This window comes from Globicephala melas, chromosome 20 (genome assembly GCF_963455315.2).
Source record: "Globicephala melas chromosome 20, mGloMel1.2, whole genome shotgun sequence".
NCBI classification, from domain to species: Eukaryota; Metazoa; Chordata; class Mammalia; order Artiodactyla; family Delphinidae; genus Globicephala; species Globicephala melas.
In genome coordinates, this window is record NC_083333.1 from 22004878 (window position 1) to 22021900 (window position 17023).

Consider the following 17023-nt stretch of genomic DNA (forward strand, 5'->3'; position numbering starts at 1 on the left):
AAATGCCATCTGAATGACATTATTTCCTCATGCCAACAAGAAAGCAGCATCAGAGTCTAACTTGTCTTTGAGGTAAGAGAAGCAGCATCAGATGCTGTCCCTGATTTGAGCACACACACATTACCTGATGGTCTTTATTGATCTCTGGTGGCTGTTACCTGCTCTTCAGATCTTTGAACATCAAACAAATAATAGGTAGTAAAACTAAATTTCATTGTTTGATGAAGTGTCCTAATCTGTTAAATCAGGAAACGGTTAGGCTGAATGATTTTACTAGCAAGGAAACACCTGCCTCCTACAAGTAACCTGTTGCCTGTTTTCCACACAGGCACCAGAGAGTTAAAAGATGGTGCTGTTTACCGAAAGACGTTCATGAGACAGATGTTAAGCACGTATATCCTAAAATGTGCTGGAATTGAAATATCTACTTATAATAATTCTGATGTAACTGTGTCACAGTTGAGATCTAAAGTCTGATGGAGTTCAAAATTATTAGGAATAGTTATTCCAGTCTTTAGTGTTTATATATAATTCTTTTAATTAGGTTAAAAAAATTTAAATTTACACAGTTCTATGTGTATTGCATAGTGTTTTCCAACTACTACCGGCCTAATTTTCTTGAAGAGGACAGGTGTCTTGAGTGAAGCTTTAAAAAATGAAATTGTGCAGTGAAATGATTTATAGAGTTAATGGCGCGCAATGCACCGTATTTGTCATGGTGAGAAGCAGAGTGGGCAGTGTGGTTGCGAGACGCGGTGGGGCCGTCGGCTGGTCCATGCACGAGCCAGCCGCGGTTCCACGCTCTTCTTTATGCTGTGGTGTCTGCCGTCATCTGTTTCCTTGCACATAGCAAACCTCTTTCTTCTTTATACAAGCACACCTTTTTGGTAACTTAACTTCTTAGGGTGCACGGGAATGAAATCTACATTTACTAAATGCTCGATAAATGTGCTTCTGGCTACCTGGCTCACTCATTTACAGCAGACGCCCGTGTTGGAGAATATATGCTGTGTCTTTGTCTATCTGGTTTGTGTTTCCATTATTTAAATTATTAAAATTCATTTTTGATGCTAACTATATAGTAGGGAAAGGATTGCAAGCAAGTCAATTTAAGGCTTATTTCCCACTGCCATTACTACATTCAGAAGCAAAGGTTGGCAGTAGCATTATTGCCATCACCCCCAGCTCTCTGGAATGTAGGTAAAAACTAAAAGTATAACCCCAAGGGTCCCTTTAGCATTCAATACACATATATTCAATTAAGAACAAATAAGCAAAAAACAAACCCAGAACAGCATTTATTGACTATTCTAGTGCGGGCCAAGTGTTGTGCTGAGTGCCGAGGATATAAAAATAAATGAGAAACAGCTTTTAGCTTTGAGGAGCCACCAGCTCAGAAGCCTGTGCGTTGACACATGCATGTTTCACTCAGAAGGAAGGCTCTCATTCTCCCACCCAGATAGCCTCATTGCTGCTTTAGAAATGGTCCTAATAGTTTAGAAGCGATAAATTAGATCAAGGTGCTTGGGTAGCACAAGCCAATCAGGAAGTGGCAGCTAGAACTTGACCAAGGTTAAGATTGAATCGTGAGTGGTAAAAAGTGCTTACGAGAACTCAAAGTTCTTAGCAATTCAGGGGCCGTTTTCTGAAAGGGCAAATAGTCCACAGGGAATTCCATTATGTGGCATGCTGTATTGTGGTTTGGGGTGTTCATAATGACCTTGAATTTTCAAGAAAATGTTTGTGTATAGAGTATTTAGTCTGGGGAGGTGATGATAATTAACACTGCTGAGCATTTATCATGTTCCCAATATTGTTCTAAGAGCTTTACCTGGAGTCACTTATTAACTCATCACAGTTTTTGAAAAGCATGCTCATCCTGATTTCCGTCCTCATTTTCTAAAGAGGCGACTGAGGCACAGTGTCGAGTAGCTTGTGAAGGGGCGAAACCCGTGCAGCCTGGCCCCAGGGCTTGCGATCATAATCACCGTGTAACCCTAATAGATTTGTCTCAAAGTTGGTTCAGTTTTTGACATCTTCACCAAAGCGGGTAAATCTCAATTATGCTAGCGTGCAGAGAGTCCTGAGTCCCAGAAGAAAACCGAGCAGGAAATCGAGGGGGAACCCTGCTCGTGCAGCCAGCTGGAGGCCAGTGTGTCAGGTGCTGTTGACTTGCCAGTGGCTCTGATCGCGGGTCCTGCGAGGTTTCCACATAACGTGTGGTTTCGCCGAACCCGAGACCTAGTCTGTGGGGTGAGGGAAAACCTCCCCAAACCCTCCTGGGGATTTCCTGGGAACTGGATTTTCACTGCAGCTCTGAGGAGACCTCACTAGGGGACATGGGACAGGAGCAGCGTTATGCCCCCCGTATTTTTTTTTTTTGGTCAAGCACCAAATCTGAACAGATAATACTCTGTTTAAGAATGAGTAAGAGGAAGAAGCCAGAATGGGGTCTGTGGAAGAAATATTGTGGAGCAAAGGGAGGAGAGCGTGATACAGGCGACTCGGAGAAAGAAGTTTCTTCAAAAGAAAACATTAAGAAATTCATCAGTAGAATCCCCGAAGACATGATGTCCATGAAGGAGAAACAGGTATCATAGGGAAAGAAAAGGCTGAGGTGGAAGTGGAGGTACTCTACACCTTGGTGATCGCCATCACAGCAGCCAGTAGGCGCTTTTGATCAAATACTGTCCTGGAAAACTCCCCTCTGTCCTCACTCTTTCACTTTACAGGCAGTTTATTATTTATTTTACTAAAATACCAAAGGAGAAAAATATAAGAGAATTGTAATAGGAAAAGGCTAAAGAACATAGAATTTTTGAGCTAAATAGTGCTCTGTCCAAACCAATAAGTAGCTAACTAAATACAGGTATTTTTGAGGAGCACTGACTCAGGGTTTGAAAAGGTTTGTGACTGTGTGTGTGGGGGCGTGTGTGCGTGCGCTTCGTTGACTTCGTTCTTCTCACTCCTCCCCCACCTCCTGTGCCCCACCAGGCACGCAGTCCGCCTCACCTGGATTGCCGGCGGGTTGTGCTCGGGACCCCCGCCTGCTAAGTGACTTGAGCTCCCTTACCTTCCAGCTGGGCTCTGCACCCTCAGCTGTCTCCTCTGTGGGACCACAGCTGCTGTTTTACTCTCCCCTTCCCTCCAGCTGTAGCAGTTTCCTTTTCCTATTTTTAGATCCGTATAATGGGTCCATGTTAGGTATGCTTATCTGCATTTGCATACGAAGAGCTTTCTGTGAAGAGAAATATTCATTTGACCCTCATTATTCTTGCTGCCATCCCACCTGTTCAGAGGATGCCACATTTAGTAAAGAGATTCTCAGGGTGGGGGGACTTCCCCCCAAACTCAGTAGATGGTTATATAGATCATTCCCAGAAGTGGAAGACTGTTTCATCATAACCTGTATGTTTTGGGGGAATATAGACACGTTATTTATTGTATTCTCCTGTGTCTTGTTGGATTAATTTCCTTTGGTTAATATGTAATGTTAAAAAAATTCAAAAGTGATTCCTCCCTTTTTGAATTTCTTACATATCAGTTTATTTTACAAGGAATCCACGTGCAGGTACATTTAAACAATGATTAACTTTGACCAGAAAATTATTACTGGGAGAATACTATTAAGATAATTCTATGGTAAATGATTATGGTTAACCAAGCCTCTATCTTGAAAAATCTAAATCTAATTTTATATTAAAAATAGATTTAAGATAACTGTTTCATTGTATTTCTCCTTTGAGTAAACTTGACTTGTCTTTTAGTAAATTTTACATCTTTGTCACGGCAGGTTCATGACTTGCAGACTGAACTTGATAAAGAAAAAGAAGATGCTCAAAAGAAAATCCATAAATTTGAGGAGGCTTTGAAGTGAGTAAAATTGTAATATAGTTAATTAAAAGAAATACTCTTATTCTAAACTGTGAGCCAAATTAAGTAACTAAAACTCAAACATTATAATATTTTTATCATAACCGTGCTGTGGTTTAGCTCGAGTCGGTTTTCTATCATCAGTCTCTATTTTCAGAATTTTATTACTAGCCAGTAAAGGAAAAATAGCAGTTCAGCTGTCTTTAAACGATAGGAAGGTAAGAAAGACAACTTAGTGGTTTCAGATGCTTTCTTCCTCTCACATGAAAACAGATTTAAAAACAATAGCAACAATAAGATTTAGATCTAGGACATTTAGAAGTTCCTCTGTAGCTTTTTTGGGAGGAATTTGGGTAATGAAATGTTTCAGTTGTTATATTTGAAAATGGACTACTATACAGGCATTGTTTAGCAAAGGTTTTGTCTTATGGTACGTAAACATACACATTAAAATGTTATATTTTATTTGTCTTTTCCATTCATTTACTAAGTCGATTAGGCCCTACTTATCACTAGGTATCATCCTGCAGTTTTTAGCTGGAGAACATTGATTTATTCAGTAACGGTTGCGTTCTCACCATGTTTCAGGCAATGCCTAATTCCTTCCTGGAGGGACCTGTATTATAGTCCAGTTGGGAAGATATTCATGCACTTTGGCAGTTACAGTCCGGAGTGATGAGAACTTTCACAGCATAGAGGTCAATAGGGTACCTGCCCCAAGAAAGTGATTTAGGAAGGGAAGCTTACTCGGGCACAGTATATCTAGCTAACTCCCAGTGAATCAGCACATTCCATTTTTTATGCTTTTCCAAACCTCCAAAGAGGAAAATTTAGAGAAAGGCCAAAAGGAATATCCAGGATCAAAGAAACCTAGTATCAAATTCTTCCTGGGAAGATTGCATAACCGGAAGTTCCCTCTCCTTCACTCTGCTTGTTAGTAAAATGTCCTGAATGGGTTGCTGAATAGGACATCTTAAAATAATCTATGTGCTGTGACATCACAGGATATCAGTTTCTTATCTATACCAGGATTGGTGCTTATTTGTTCACATCACCACGTATGAATTAGGTGAAATTAGAGGAGAACTGTAATGTCCATTAAACATTAAGCCAGATAACTGTATTTTATACCCCAACTTGAATAGTGACACAACTAGGGCATTCTTGCTTTATGCATGGGATGCCCTCCCTTTATCCCTCATTAATTCATTTTTTTTCCTCCTTAAAATGTTGATTCACAACTTTCTTCGTATATTCAACTTACCACACTTTGGTTTCTTTTTTGTTCTACCTTGTCTGTTTTTTTTTGTAATTTCTTTATACTTTTTCCATTAGCTTGTTGATGTGTATTTTATATCCATAAAGGAAGAGGTAATTCCTTCAAATAACAGGAAATCAACAAATATTTGTCTAGTACCTACAATGTCTATATACTGTATTATCATACGAAAGGAAATCGAAGGTTTAGAAACTGTAGCTCGAGACATAATCCTGTTCTTAACAATTTTATAGTCCAGGGTAGGCATTTGAAGTCCCTGGAGTGTTAGGTATCAAGTTGTTGACATAAGTGCAATTGGAATAATAAGAAAGACTGTTTGCAGTTGGAGAATTGGGAGTCGATGTGTAATACAGCATGGTCTCTTAACGTTCACCAGTGGACGGTGAAAACACCCTGAAGCCTCTGTAGTTGCTGTATGCAACATGATCTATTCAAGGCTTTAGAGGTCTTTACCAAAATACCAAATTTTACTTGGAGTTAAAAAAAGCTAGTTTAGATTGTTAATAACATTCCCCTGTGGATCTGTTTCTTCCATTCCTTGTGTAGATGATGTCTTCATTTACACTAAATGTTGGTATGACCTTAACAATATAGCACCTGGTATAGCAGGAGCAATCTGGTCTGAAAATAGTAGCATAAGTTATTGTGTGGTCTGAACTTCAAAGTAAACAGTACAACCTGGCTGTCTTCCCAGAGGAAAATATTCTGGGGCAACTGCTACTGCTTTTCAATCTAAGAATAGTGTTAGACCCGGTTGGTCCAGAGACAATTCCATTTTTCTAAAAGACAGGTATATGATATGGAAATTTGCCATGATTATTAGCATTTTTTTTTGTAATAAAAATACGCACAAAGGTGAAAAAAATCTCACTTTTAGAATGTGGTGGTATTCATTCATTTATTCATTCATTCTTTCACTCAGTAGGGTTGTTGAATGTATAGTGGAGGATGTCAGAGAGCTGGAATTAACATGTGAATTAATGTACATATAAATACTTGATAAGTGGACCCAACTCAGTCTTTGGTTTAGAGCTCAAGTTGGCACTTCAGACCCTGTTGGTATTTAAGAGGGACACTGATTTGAAGTTAGCACTCACTGTAAGTAACCCCTAAAGCTAATTTGCCTACTTGTTACTGTTTGCAGAAAAATGAGAACAGTTTAATTAACATTACTGTCCTACTACTTACAATTTTTATTCTACACATATCCTAAACAGCTTTTTGCTTCCTATTTCATTTTTGTTGCAGAAAATATTTTAATAACCTCCAGCAACTGAAAATTATCTGAAACTATAACTGTAAATGGTATGAATTTTTTTTTTTTTTTTTTTGCGGTACGCGGGCCTCTCACTGCTGTGGCCTCTCCCGTTGCGGAGCACAGGCTCCGGACGCGCAGGCTCAGCGGCCATGGCTCACGGGCCCAGTCGCTCCGCGGCATGTGGGATCTTCCCAGACCGGGGCACGAACCCGCGTCCCCTGCATCGGCAGGCGGACTCTCAGCCACTGCGCCGACAGGGAAGCCCAATGGTATGAATTTTGTGTGTTCATTTTTCAAAGATAGGTAATTAAAGTAAATGGGAAACGTAGTACTGAATGGAAAATTACCATAGGTAATAAAATAACTTGGTGTAACTCTCTGAAGGGCTAACACTGAAAAAGTATGTTATTTTTTTGGAGGAGTTAAAACCTATGAACAACAGATGTAGATAGTATAGATTTGGTTTATCCCTTTTTTGATATTTATATGTTTACCAAATTTGATGTCTAAGTTTTTGGTGCTATAAAACTAATAAAGCATTGTTCTGAGATATTGTATAAATTGACTATTTTAAAGCATTCAATGAGACATTCCAAAGTCATCTTTTTGTAAAATATTTATTTATTTTTATTTTATTTATTTTTGGCTGCATTGGGTCTTTGTTGCTGCGCGCAGGCCTTCTCTAGCTGTGGCGAGCGGGGGCTACTCTTCGTTGTGGTACGCGGGCTTCTCATTGCTGTGGCTTCTCTTGTTGTGGAGCATGGGCTCTAGGCACGTGGACTTCAGTAGTTGTGGCACGTGGGCTTCAGTAATTGTGGCTCACTGTCTTCAGTAGTTGTGGCTCGTGGGCTCTAGAGCTCAGGCTCAGTAGTTGTGGCACATGGGCTTAGTTGCTCTGCGGCATGTGGGATATTCCCGGATCAGAGCTCAAACCCATGTCCCCTGCATTGGCAGGTGGATCCTTAAGCACTGCACCACCAGGGAAGCGTCATCTTTTTGACTGATACCTTTTTCAAACTCCTCTCTGGCAGTAAAATACAAAACTGTCTTGAAACATTTATTCCGATCCATTTTAACTTTTTTGTATTGTCAATTGTAAACATCATAAATATTTCTACTCTGACACTAATATATATAAGCTTTCTGTTTTTCAGTTAGTACTGAAAGTGAGTAGTGGTAATTTCACTAGAACATGTTACAAAATCAGTCTTTAGATGATATGATTATGAATGACCCTACAGGAGGCAAGCCCTTGTTTAACTAAAACATATTCTTTCTGTTGTAGTTGCTAACATATACATGTACATGTATACATGACTGTGTCTGAATGTATCCACCACAAATAAAACTTTTACTGGGTTTAAAAAAATACAGAGAGATGAGGCAAATTTAAATCTGGGCTGTAACCTCAGGCCAGACGCTTTCATGTTACTAAAACAAACAAACATGCATTTTTGGTAATAGGAGGTGTCTCATGAAAACTGGATATTTCATGAGTCCCCTTTTAAATCATTATCTTGAATTTTTGTCACAATTACTTTATAACCCTGAAACATATGTTTAGCTGACTTTTTGCCAATTTATATAATACACAAAATGTAGATATATGAGATATTTGATTATATAAATATTTAGAAATGTCTGTTAAGTTGGCTCTCATTTAGACTTTGCTGTCAGTAAATATAAGGAAAAGTGAAACAGTGGCTTCTTGTACCCTTACAGTTTTTAAAAATAACTTTTTAAAGCTAGGTAATAGAGTTCCATGGTTTGAAATATGAAAGATAGGAAAAATGAGCATACAGGGAAAAGTGCCCTTCCGTAGGAGCCCTCTCGCTATACATTTTTCCTCTTGGGAAGGAGCAGTGTTACCAATTCCCTGTGTATCCTTTCATATGGAAGCATTGATGCTCTTTCCCCACTATCTCTTCCCCTTATGTGCTACCTATATCCTGATATTTTTCACTTAACGTACCTTGGAGGTTATTTCATGTAAGGACAGAAAGAGCTTCCCCATTCTGTTTTATGTATTTGATGTACTTTATTTCACTAATTCTTTATTGATGAACACATGATGAAAATGTTTCCATTTTTCTCCTAGTACATACATGGTTTGATTTTAACATTTAAATCTGTGACCCATTTGGAATGTATCCAGTGTAGGTTGTGAGAGATGGATCCTGTTGCTTTTGCTTTTTGTTAAGTGGTTACCCAGTCATTTCAACATCATTAATTTAATGACCTAGCCTTTCCCTCTTCAGAGTTCTGCTACAGAACCTTTATCATTGGACTTGGGTCTAGAATTTTGGTTCTGTTTGAGAGATCTGAAAATGCTTGTGCCAGTCCCATACTCTGTTGATTTCCACTGTTTAAAGGTAATGTTTAGTGTCTAGTCAGACTGCTTATCCTGTCACCTGTGCTTTTTCAGAATCTTCCTTTTTTTCTTGTCTATATTTTTCCGTTGGAGATTTATAATTAGCTTGTCTAGTTAAAAAAGAAAAACCATTAGTCTTTTGTTAATGTTGCTGAACAGATACAGTTCAACAAAGGAAGAACTGACATCTTTTAATGTTGAATCTTTCCACACACAACATGATACGCCTCCCTTTGTTCAGGTCTGCCTCCATGTCACTCTACAGCCAGATCCTGCTTTTGAAACAGACAGTTTGCAAGGAATTTGTGTTACTTAACTATCACAAGTTGGTTCTTTTATATTAAGTGTGTATTTTGACTGTCTATTAGGGTATGTGTTATGCAGCTTAAAATACGTAGGGAGTTGTATGTTCTGGGTTTGACGTTTCATACAGTTTGGGATGTGGATTTTAAACTCTGTACTTTTGGTCATACTGTTTATTTTTGAATGAAGAATGTAAAACTCTTGCAGATATCACTTGTTTCGTGTATACTTCTGTAGCCACTTAATACCTTAATATGTCATTTTAATCAAACTCATTTATTAATTCCTCCCAACATCTATTTTGTTCTAGGAACTTTGTTGGTACTGAGTATAAAGTGCCTGAGAAAGCAGGCAAGGCCTCTGCTGTGGCCATAGTACGTGGCTGCACAGCTTTCGTGTTGAATGCCCCACCGTGTCAGTGTATCAGTGCAGGACACTGGGTGTTGGTCCCCACAGAGCGCAGGGCACTTCCACAGAGACCCTGGGTGGCGGTCGGTGTGTTTTCCCTGCTTCACTTGGTAACATGAGATATTCTTGATTTTATTTTATTTACTTTAGTGTAAAATAAGTATTTTGCCTCCTATTGAACAGCGCATTGTTGGGATTGCTGCATTGTTTGTAAAAGTAGACATTTTGGGGCTTCCCTGGTGGCGCAGTGGTTGAGAGCCCGCCTGCCGATGCAGGGGACATGGGTTCGTGCCCCGGTCTGGGAAGATCCCACGTGCCGCGGAGTAGCTGGGCCCGTGAGCCATGGCCGTTGAGCCTGCGCGTCCGGAGCCTATGCTCTGCAACGGGAGAGGCCATGGCAGTGAGAGGCCCGCGTACCGCAAAAAAAAACAGACAAAAAATCGACATTTTGTAATGTGGAAAAAAAAAAAATGAAGTGTTCCAGTCACTGTTTCAGGAGTTACGATAGTAATTTATAGGAAGTCCAGAAGCAGTCTGCTTAACCTTCTGTGTCCATAACATCCTTTTTAAAGCTCAGTCGCCTAAGGGCCTCCTCATCATCTTACTGCTCACATGGCTCTCCCTCAGCTGGTTACCATCGACTCAGATGTTCAAAGTGCACCATGTTCCTCCTCTGAGTAATTTTTTTCTCTATTCCTGTATGCAGAATGAAAATCAGTGTTTTTTCTTCCAGAGGCTGACCTAATAGAATGTCTTCAAAGCTACTCAACTTTTCCTTTTGGAGAAAAAAAATCTTAGGGATTTAAATACAAAGTCTTATTTTCATCATGGAATTTCTATACAGAATTTTTTAGAATGCTACTGATTTTTTATAGTTCTGATTCCAAATAGCACTGTGAGTTTTAAATGCTTCCAGGATCATATCATTAAAATAATGGGTGAATACAGGAAAAGTAAATAACAGTAATGTTTTTTTTCATTTTTATTAAACTTTTTATTTTGAAATAATTTTAGGTTAACATGCAATTGTAAGAAATAATACAAAGAGATCTTGTGTACACTGTATCCAGTTTCCCCATTGGTAACAGCTTGAAACTCTGTAGTACACTATCATGACTAGGAAAGTGACATTGACATAATTAACCCATCTTGTTCAGATTTCCTTGGTTTTACATGTACTCATCTATGTGCTTGCACATAGTACATGTGTGCGTGTGTGTGTGTGTGCTTGGTTCTACGCAATTTTACCAGAGTTGTTTACTGGTATATCCAACATCACAGTTCTGTCACAACGAAGATCCCTTGTATTGCCCTTTTATAAACATAACCGTATCCTTCCTACCCTCTCCCCATCTTGACCTTCCTGTCTTGAGATTCACTGACTAATTGTAATTTGTTCTCAATCTCTATTTTCTTCAATTAAAAAAAAATGTTATGCAAAAGAATCATATATAGGGAATCACACAGTATGTAACCCCTTGGGATTGACTTTTATCATTGAGCAAGTTCTCCTGAGATTCATGGAAGTCATTGTGTGTATCAGTTGTTTACATCTTTTTATTGCCTAATAAGCAATTGTATGCATACAGCAATTTTTTGTTTGTATGTTTTGTTTCTGTTTGTTTAGTTTTTACCAGTAAACCACTGAAGAATATTGGATGTTTTTATTTTCTATTATGAATAAAGCTGCTATGAAGATTGTGTACACGTGAACATGTGTTTTCATTCCTCTGGGATAAATGCCCAGGAGCGGAATTGCTGAATTGTGTAGAAACTGCATGTTTAGTTTTATAAGAAACTGCCAAACTGTGTTTTGGCTGCTGTGCCGTTGTATTTTCCCATTGGTGATGTATGAGTGACCCTGCTGCTCTGCATCCTTACCAGCTTTAATGTTGTCACTATTTTTTTTTTTTAACATCTTTATTGGAGTATAATTGCTTTACAGTGGTGTGTTAGTTTCTGCTGTATAACAAAATGAATCAGCTATATGTATGTATATATATCCCCATATCTCCTCCCTCTTGCATCTCCCTCCCACCCTCCCTATCCCACCCCTCTAGGTGGTCACAAAGCACCGAGCTGATCTCCCTGTGCTATGCGGCTGCTTCCCACTAGCTATCTGTTTTACATTTGGTAGTGTATATATGTCCATGCCACTCTCTCCCTTTGTCCCAGCTTACCCTTCCCCCTCCCCATGTCCTCAAGTCCATTCTCTACGTCAATAACAGTAATTTTTATTAGAGTTTATTTCAGCAAGTAAATAGTTCCTGTACTTATAATACATAGTTACAGTGAACTTATTACAAGAAACAACATAAAATATCTGTCTTTATTTCTAAAACAGACTGAAATGGTTTACAGTATAAGCAAATGTTAACATATAATTGAAATTAAAATCTATCATAAGCATGTAAAGAAGGGTGGATATTGTTGTACCAGAAATAAAATTATTTCTAATTTGAATACTAAATTTAGTATTTAAATTCTAAATTTCCCTTGACCTGAACTCTTTCAGGTGGTTTTGGGAGACATTTGAGTTTAGTGTACGTTAAGAGAATGGACTCTGGATCCACTTATCACGGGTCCAAATTCCGGCTCAAATCACTAGCTGTGTGACTTTGGGCATGGTGCTCAATCTGTGTGATTAGTATTTACAACTGTAACATGAGGATAATAATAATATCTTCCTCCTAAGGTTGTTAGGAGACTTAGAATGTTTAATACAAAGCACTTCAAACAGTGTTTGTTGTATATGTATATTAGCACTTATTATTTTATTTCTCTTTATCTTATAAAGGATACAAACAAGTTCGTCAGAAGAAGTAATCTTTTCCTGGCACAGTGTTTTTTTTTAACAGCTTTATTGAGATTTAATTATCACCCCATAGAATTTACTCAGTTTAAGCATGCAGCTCACTGATTTTTAGTAAATTTAGAGTTGTGCAATGATCACCATAGTTCAATTTTAGAACATTTCCATCATCCCAAAAAGATCCCTCATGGCACCAAATTTTAGAAGGAAATTACCATGATTGATTTTTTTCTGACCAAAAGGAATAAGTAATAAGGGACAGGATCTTCAATAGTTATTTTGCAGAAAATGCTAAATGGCCACTTCTCATTCTGACCCTCAATGAAAGCTGAAATCATAATATTAAGATGTGTTTTGGCATTTTGTGGAGACCTGAGCTAATGTAGCCCTGATACGTTGCTTCCAAATTGACTGTCTGATGTTTTAACTTTGATACAAGGATGAATTTGAAAACAGATTCTGTGTGTGCGTGCACACGCACGTGTGTGTGTGTAAATGTGCTGAAAGGGGCCTGGAAATACATATATGCCAAAGTGTTGGGGTGATATCCATGTTTTCCTCTTTATATTTCTGTATAGTTTGAATCTTCTCCAATAAGAATATTGTATGTTACTTTGGTATCTTAAAACAATAGTAAAGACAAAAGAAACCAGTAAAGATTTTCGAAGGAAGAATGACAAACATTGATGATGGTTATCTTTAGTTGGTGAGCATATGGGATTTAAAAAAATTCCTCTACATTTTACATATTCTACAGTAACTGAGCCCAGCAACCCCTCAGAGTCTTGAGAAGTTTCAGCTTGTCTCAAATCACTGAGCACCGGGTGGGGCAGCCTGTGAACTCAGACAGTTTCTGGAAATACCTGAACTCTAATTATTTTGGGGTTTTGACCAGAAAAACCTTTTATGTATTTCTTATAATAAATGGATAGGTGATAAGGTTGATATTCCATTTTTTTTTAACAGGTGAGAATTTTTCTCACCTAGAATGGAAGGACACCCTGGCACAGCATTTTAGGGGAGGGTATTAGGAGGTCAATAGAATACAGACTACAAAATACAGCTTTCTAGTAAGTGTAAAATTAGGATATTTTAAATGAAAATACAAGGTATTTTCCATGAAAGGTAGGTTATATTACATTTTAAATGTGCTTTATGTTTTCTGACTGTGGAAATTCGCATGAAATTCACAGATTCGTTTTCCACGTTTATCAGTCTGTTTTTGTAAACTTGAATCTGATTTTAGCACATATATGTTGATTCCTACTGTCAGAGCAGGTTACTGTGCACTGGTTACCAATCCCAAGAGAGTAAAGCACTGTGCACCGGTTACTGATTCCTGGGGAGGACTCCAACTATTGAAACCGCACAGGACCCTGTGAGGCTCCTGGGCACAGAAGCCTTTCTGTCCCCTGTTTGTTGCTTGTAGGGAATAGACTCCAGCCTCCATGACCTTCCCTAGCCCCAAAGGGCAGATTCGAAGAGTTGCTTATCAGGGAAGGGAGGGGATGCAGAGACAAGGGAGAAGCAGTCAAGAAACAATGGTGCAGCCTTGGGGCAGGTCCTGGTTCCCCCTCAAGGGATGCACACAACAGTATCTTTAACCTCTTCTGCATAACTAAAACCCCAACCAAATGGAAGATGTTCCAGAGAAAAGGTCACAGTTTGATAACCTTGAAGCTCATCAGGAGACCACCTGAGACCAGATTAAAGGAGCGCAGGCCCTGCGCACACCCTGATCCTTATCAGAAACCCCGCCCTTGAACCATTGCTATAAAACTCCTCACCAATCCCCCTGGGTTGGGACACACAGTACTTCAGGGCACGAGCCCGCTGTGTCCCCCCTTTGCCTGGCAAAGGAATAAAGCTATTTTCTACTTCACCCAAAACTCTATCTCTGAGATTCGATTTGACACCGGTGCACAGAGGCCAAGTTTTCGGCATGACTATCTGGAGGAAAGCAAAGATCATCACGATGCCAGGCACCAGGAATAGAAGCGCAGATGTTTCTGCCAACAGCATCTTAGTACTGGAGTCACCAGGAATACACTGCAGTCCAGCACTGAATGGAACAAGCTTCACTTACACAGAAAGAGGCAGAGAAGATCAGCTTCCGTGGTGGGTGTCCGTCCCCGGGGCACTGGGTCTCTCCTGTCCGCTAACACAAGACACAGGGCAGTTTTCCTGCCCCTCCTGTGCTCCCTAGAGAGACTCCGTCCCCTCCCTGTGAGGACAGAAAACAGTGGGGTTGGACAGGTGCCCTGTGGTGTACACACTTCAAGCCCAGACAAAAGAGCTTTCTTTGAGCTGAAGGGAAGGATATTCCTGCACGAGGCGATCAGCCCAGCACAGACTTTGTGGGCTCTTTATCTCAGACAGGAAGCCTTCCGGCCTGAGGCCCATCCTTACGTGGCTGAGTGGCTTTGGAGGACTGCATGCAGGAGACTGCCTTGCCTGACCCCGAGGTAGCCTAGGATTTCAAGGTGCCTGAGCTGTTCTTTAGGGAGATTATCCTGGCAGGAATGAGGATGTCATCAGCTTGAGTAACAAGCAACAGGAAGCAGGAAAATAAGGAAGATGAGGCTACAGTAATAGTCCCTGTAAGAGACAGCGGACCCTGTGAAGGTGGCAAGTCAGTGATGAAGAGAGTAATTGCAGCCTCCAGGAAAACAGCCTCTCTGGAAGCACTGTCTCATCTCAGCACCTTTATTTCATTCAGAGTCAGAATCAACTTTCACAAGTAATTTCCAAGGTATATACTGATGGAAGAGCTACACACACTGTTTTATATTTTTATTCCATGTGGAAGTAACTTAAGATTGTTGACTAAAAGGAAACATGAAATATTAATACTGAATTTTTAAATACTGTTTCATGATTTCAGATGATTCCAATTTAAAGATGTCTTATTATTAAATATAATTAAATAACGCTGCAGTGAACATGGGAATGCAGATACGTTTTTGAGTTGGGTTTTTGTTTCATTTGCACATATTTCTAGAAGTAGAATTGCTGGATCATATGATTCTATTTTGAAATTTTTTTCAGGATCCTTCATACCGTTTTCCCATAATTCAGCTGTTATTTCTTTAAATATGCTTTCTACTCCCTTCTCCCAATTTTCTCCTTCTGAAACTCCAGTAATTCACAAATGGGTTCTTTTTTTTTTTTAAACATCTTTATTGGAGTATAATTCCTTTACAATCGTTTGTTAGTTTCTGCTTTATAACAAAGTGAATCAGCTATACATATATCCCCATATCTCCTCCCTCTTGTGTCTCCTCCCTCCCACCTTCCCTATCCCACCCGTCTAGGTGGTCACAAAGCACCAAGCTGATCTCCCTGTGCTATGCGGCTGCTTCCCACTAGCTATCTATTTTACATTTAGTGGTATATATAAGTCCATGCCAACTTGAGTGATTTTTGATAGTTTGTGCTTTGGGGGTAATTTGTTTCATCCAAAATGTAGAATTTATGGGCAAATATTGTTGATAATATTTGCTTATTATCCTTTTAATGTCTTTAGGGATTATAGTGATGTCTCTTCTTTCATTACTAATATTTGTAGTTTGTATCTTTTTTGCTCTCTGACAGTCTGGCCAGAGGTTTGTCAACTTTATTGATATTTTCAGAGAATCAGCTTTTGGTTTCATTGATCATTCTCTGTTAATTTTCTGTTTTCAACGTCATTGATTTCTTCTCTTTGTTTTCTTCACACACATGCACACACTGTATTTTATTTTTACAAGAGATAAATAAACTGACACCAAGCATTGTAAATGGATGACCACAACAAAAGCAGCAACGATTGCAATTACCAAACACAAAACACACTCACAGCATGTCATAATGTTGACATTCAGTCCAGTAATCCTCCAATGTAACAGCTCCTTTACTTTGCAGTGAAATTTCATTTGTATACTTTTTGCCTCTGAGTCCTTGTGGGAATTTTTTTTTTATTCAAACAAAGTCACAAAAATTATAATCATCCTCATCAGTTCACTCAGTCCCATGTAATTATTTTTTCATCTTGATCTTTTGTTAGCACATTTATGAGTCCATCAGTTTTCCATTAGAGTTCTGAAAATGCTTATTCATTCAGTTCAGCAGTATAGTCAGTTACCAGAAACCTGTACTTGTCAGAGTCTTTTCCATGAATTCCTTGAAGATGAAACCCTTTTATTTATTTATTTTGTGGTACGCGGGCCTCTCACTGTTGTGGCCCCTCCCATTGCGGAGCACAGGCCCTGGACACACAGGCTCAGCGGCCATGGCTCACGGGCTCAGCCGCTCCATGGCATGTGGGATCCTCCCGGACCGGGACACGAACCCGCATCCCCTGCATCGGCAGGCGGACTCTCAACCACTGCGCCACGAGGGAAGCCCTGAAACCCTTTTATAGGAACATATTTGCAAAGCATCAGAGTACACCCAGAACTGTCTGTAAATGACAAAAGACTTAAAAATGACCACGGTTAAAGATTTGATGAAAGTTCATAATAATGCAATTGACAAGGAAATTTAGTTATTTCTGAGATATACATTTTAAAGTAATAACTAGAATTATGACTTACAACATTATACCAGAACATACAAGATTTTTAGAAATTTCATGTAATGTCTGAAACGTTTATATTAACGTATTTCCATACAATTAACCCAAAGAAAGTTTAGTGTTAGTTGGGTTTTTTTGTTATTGTTGTTTGCTTGTTTATACTG

General features: G+C 39.1%; 1 protein-coding gene across 21 annotated transcripts in view; it reads left to right on the plus strand.

Annotated features, from left to right (window-relative positions):
* The window catches only part of CEP112 (centrosomal protein 112), a 475621-nt gene that overhangs the window by 108183 nt on the left and 350415 nt on the right, over positions 1-17023 (plus strand). For all 21 annotated transcript variants that reach the window (XR_009560193.2, XM_070044585.1, XM_060289906.2 and 18 more), the window contains one exon: positions 3794-3873. Coding sequence is in view for 20 of the 21 variants with exons in the window: in XM_070044585.1 (XP_069900686.1) it covers positions 3794-3873 (80 nt within the window). In the remaining variant the exon portion in view is untranslated. The remainder of the gene's footprint in view (positions 1-3793; positions 3874-17023) is intronic.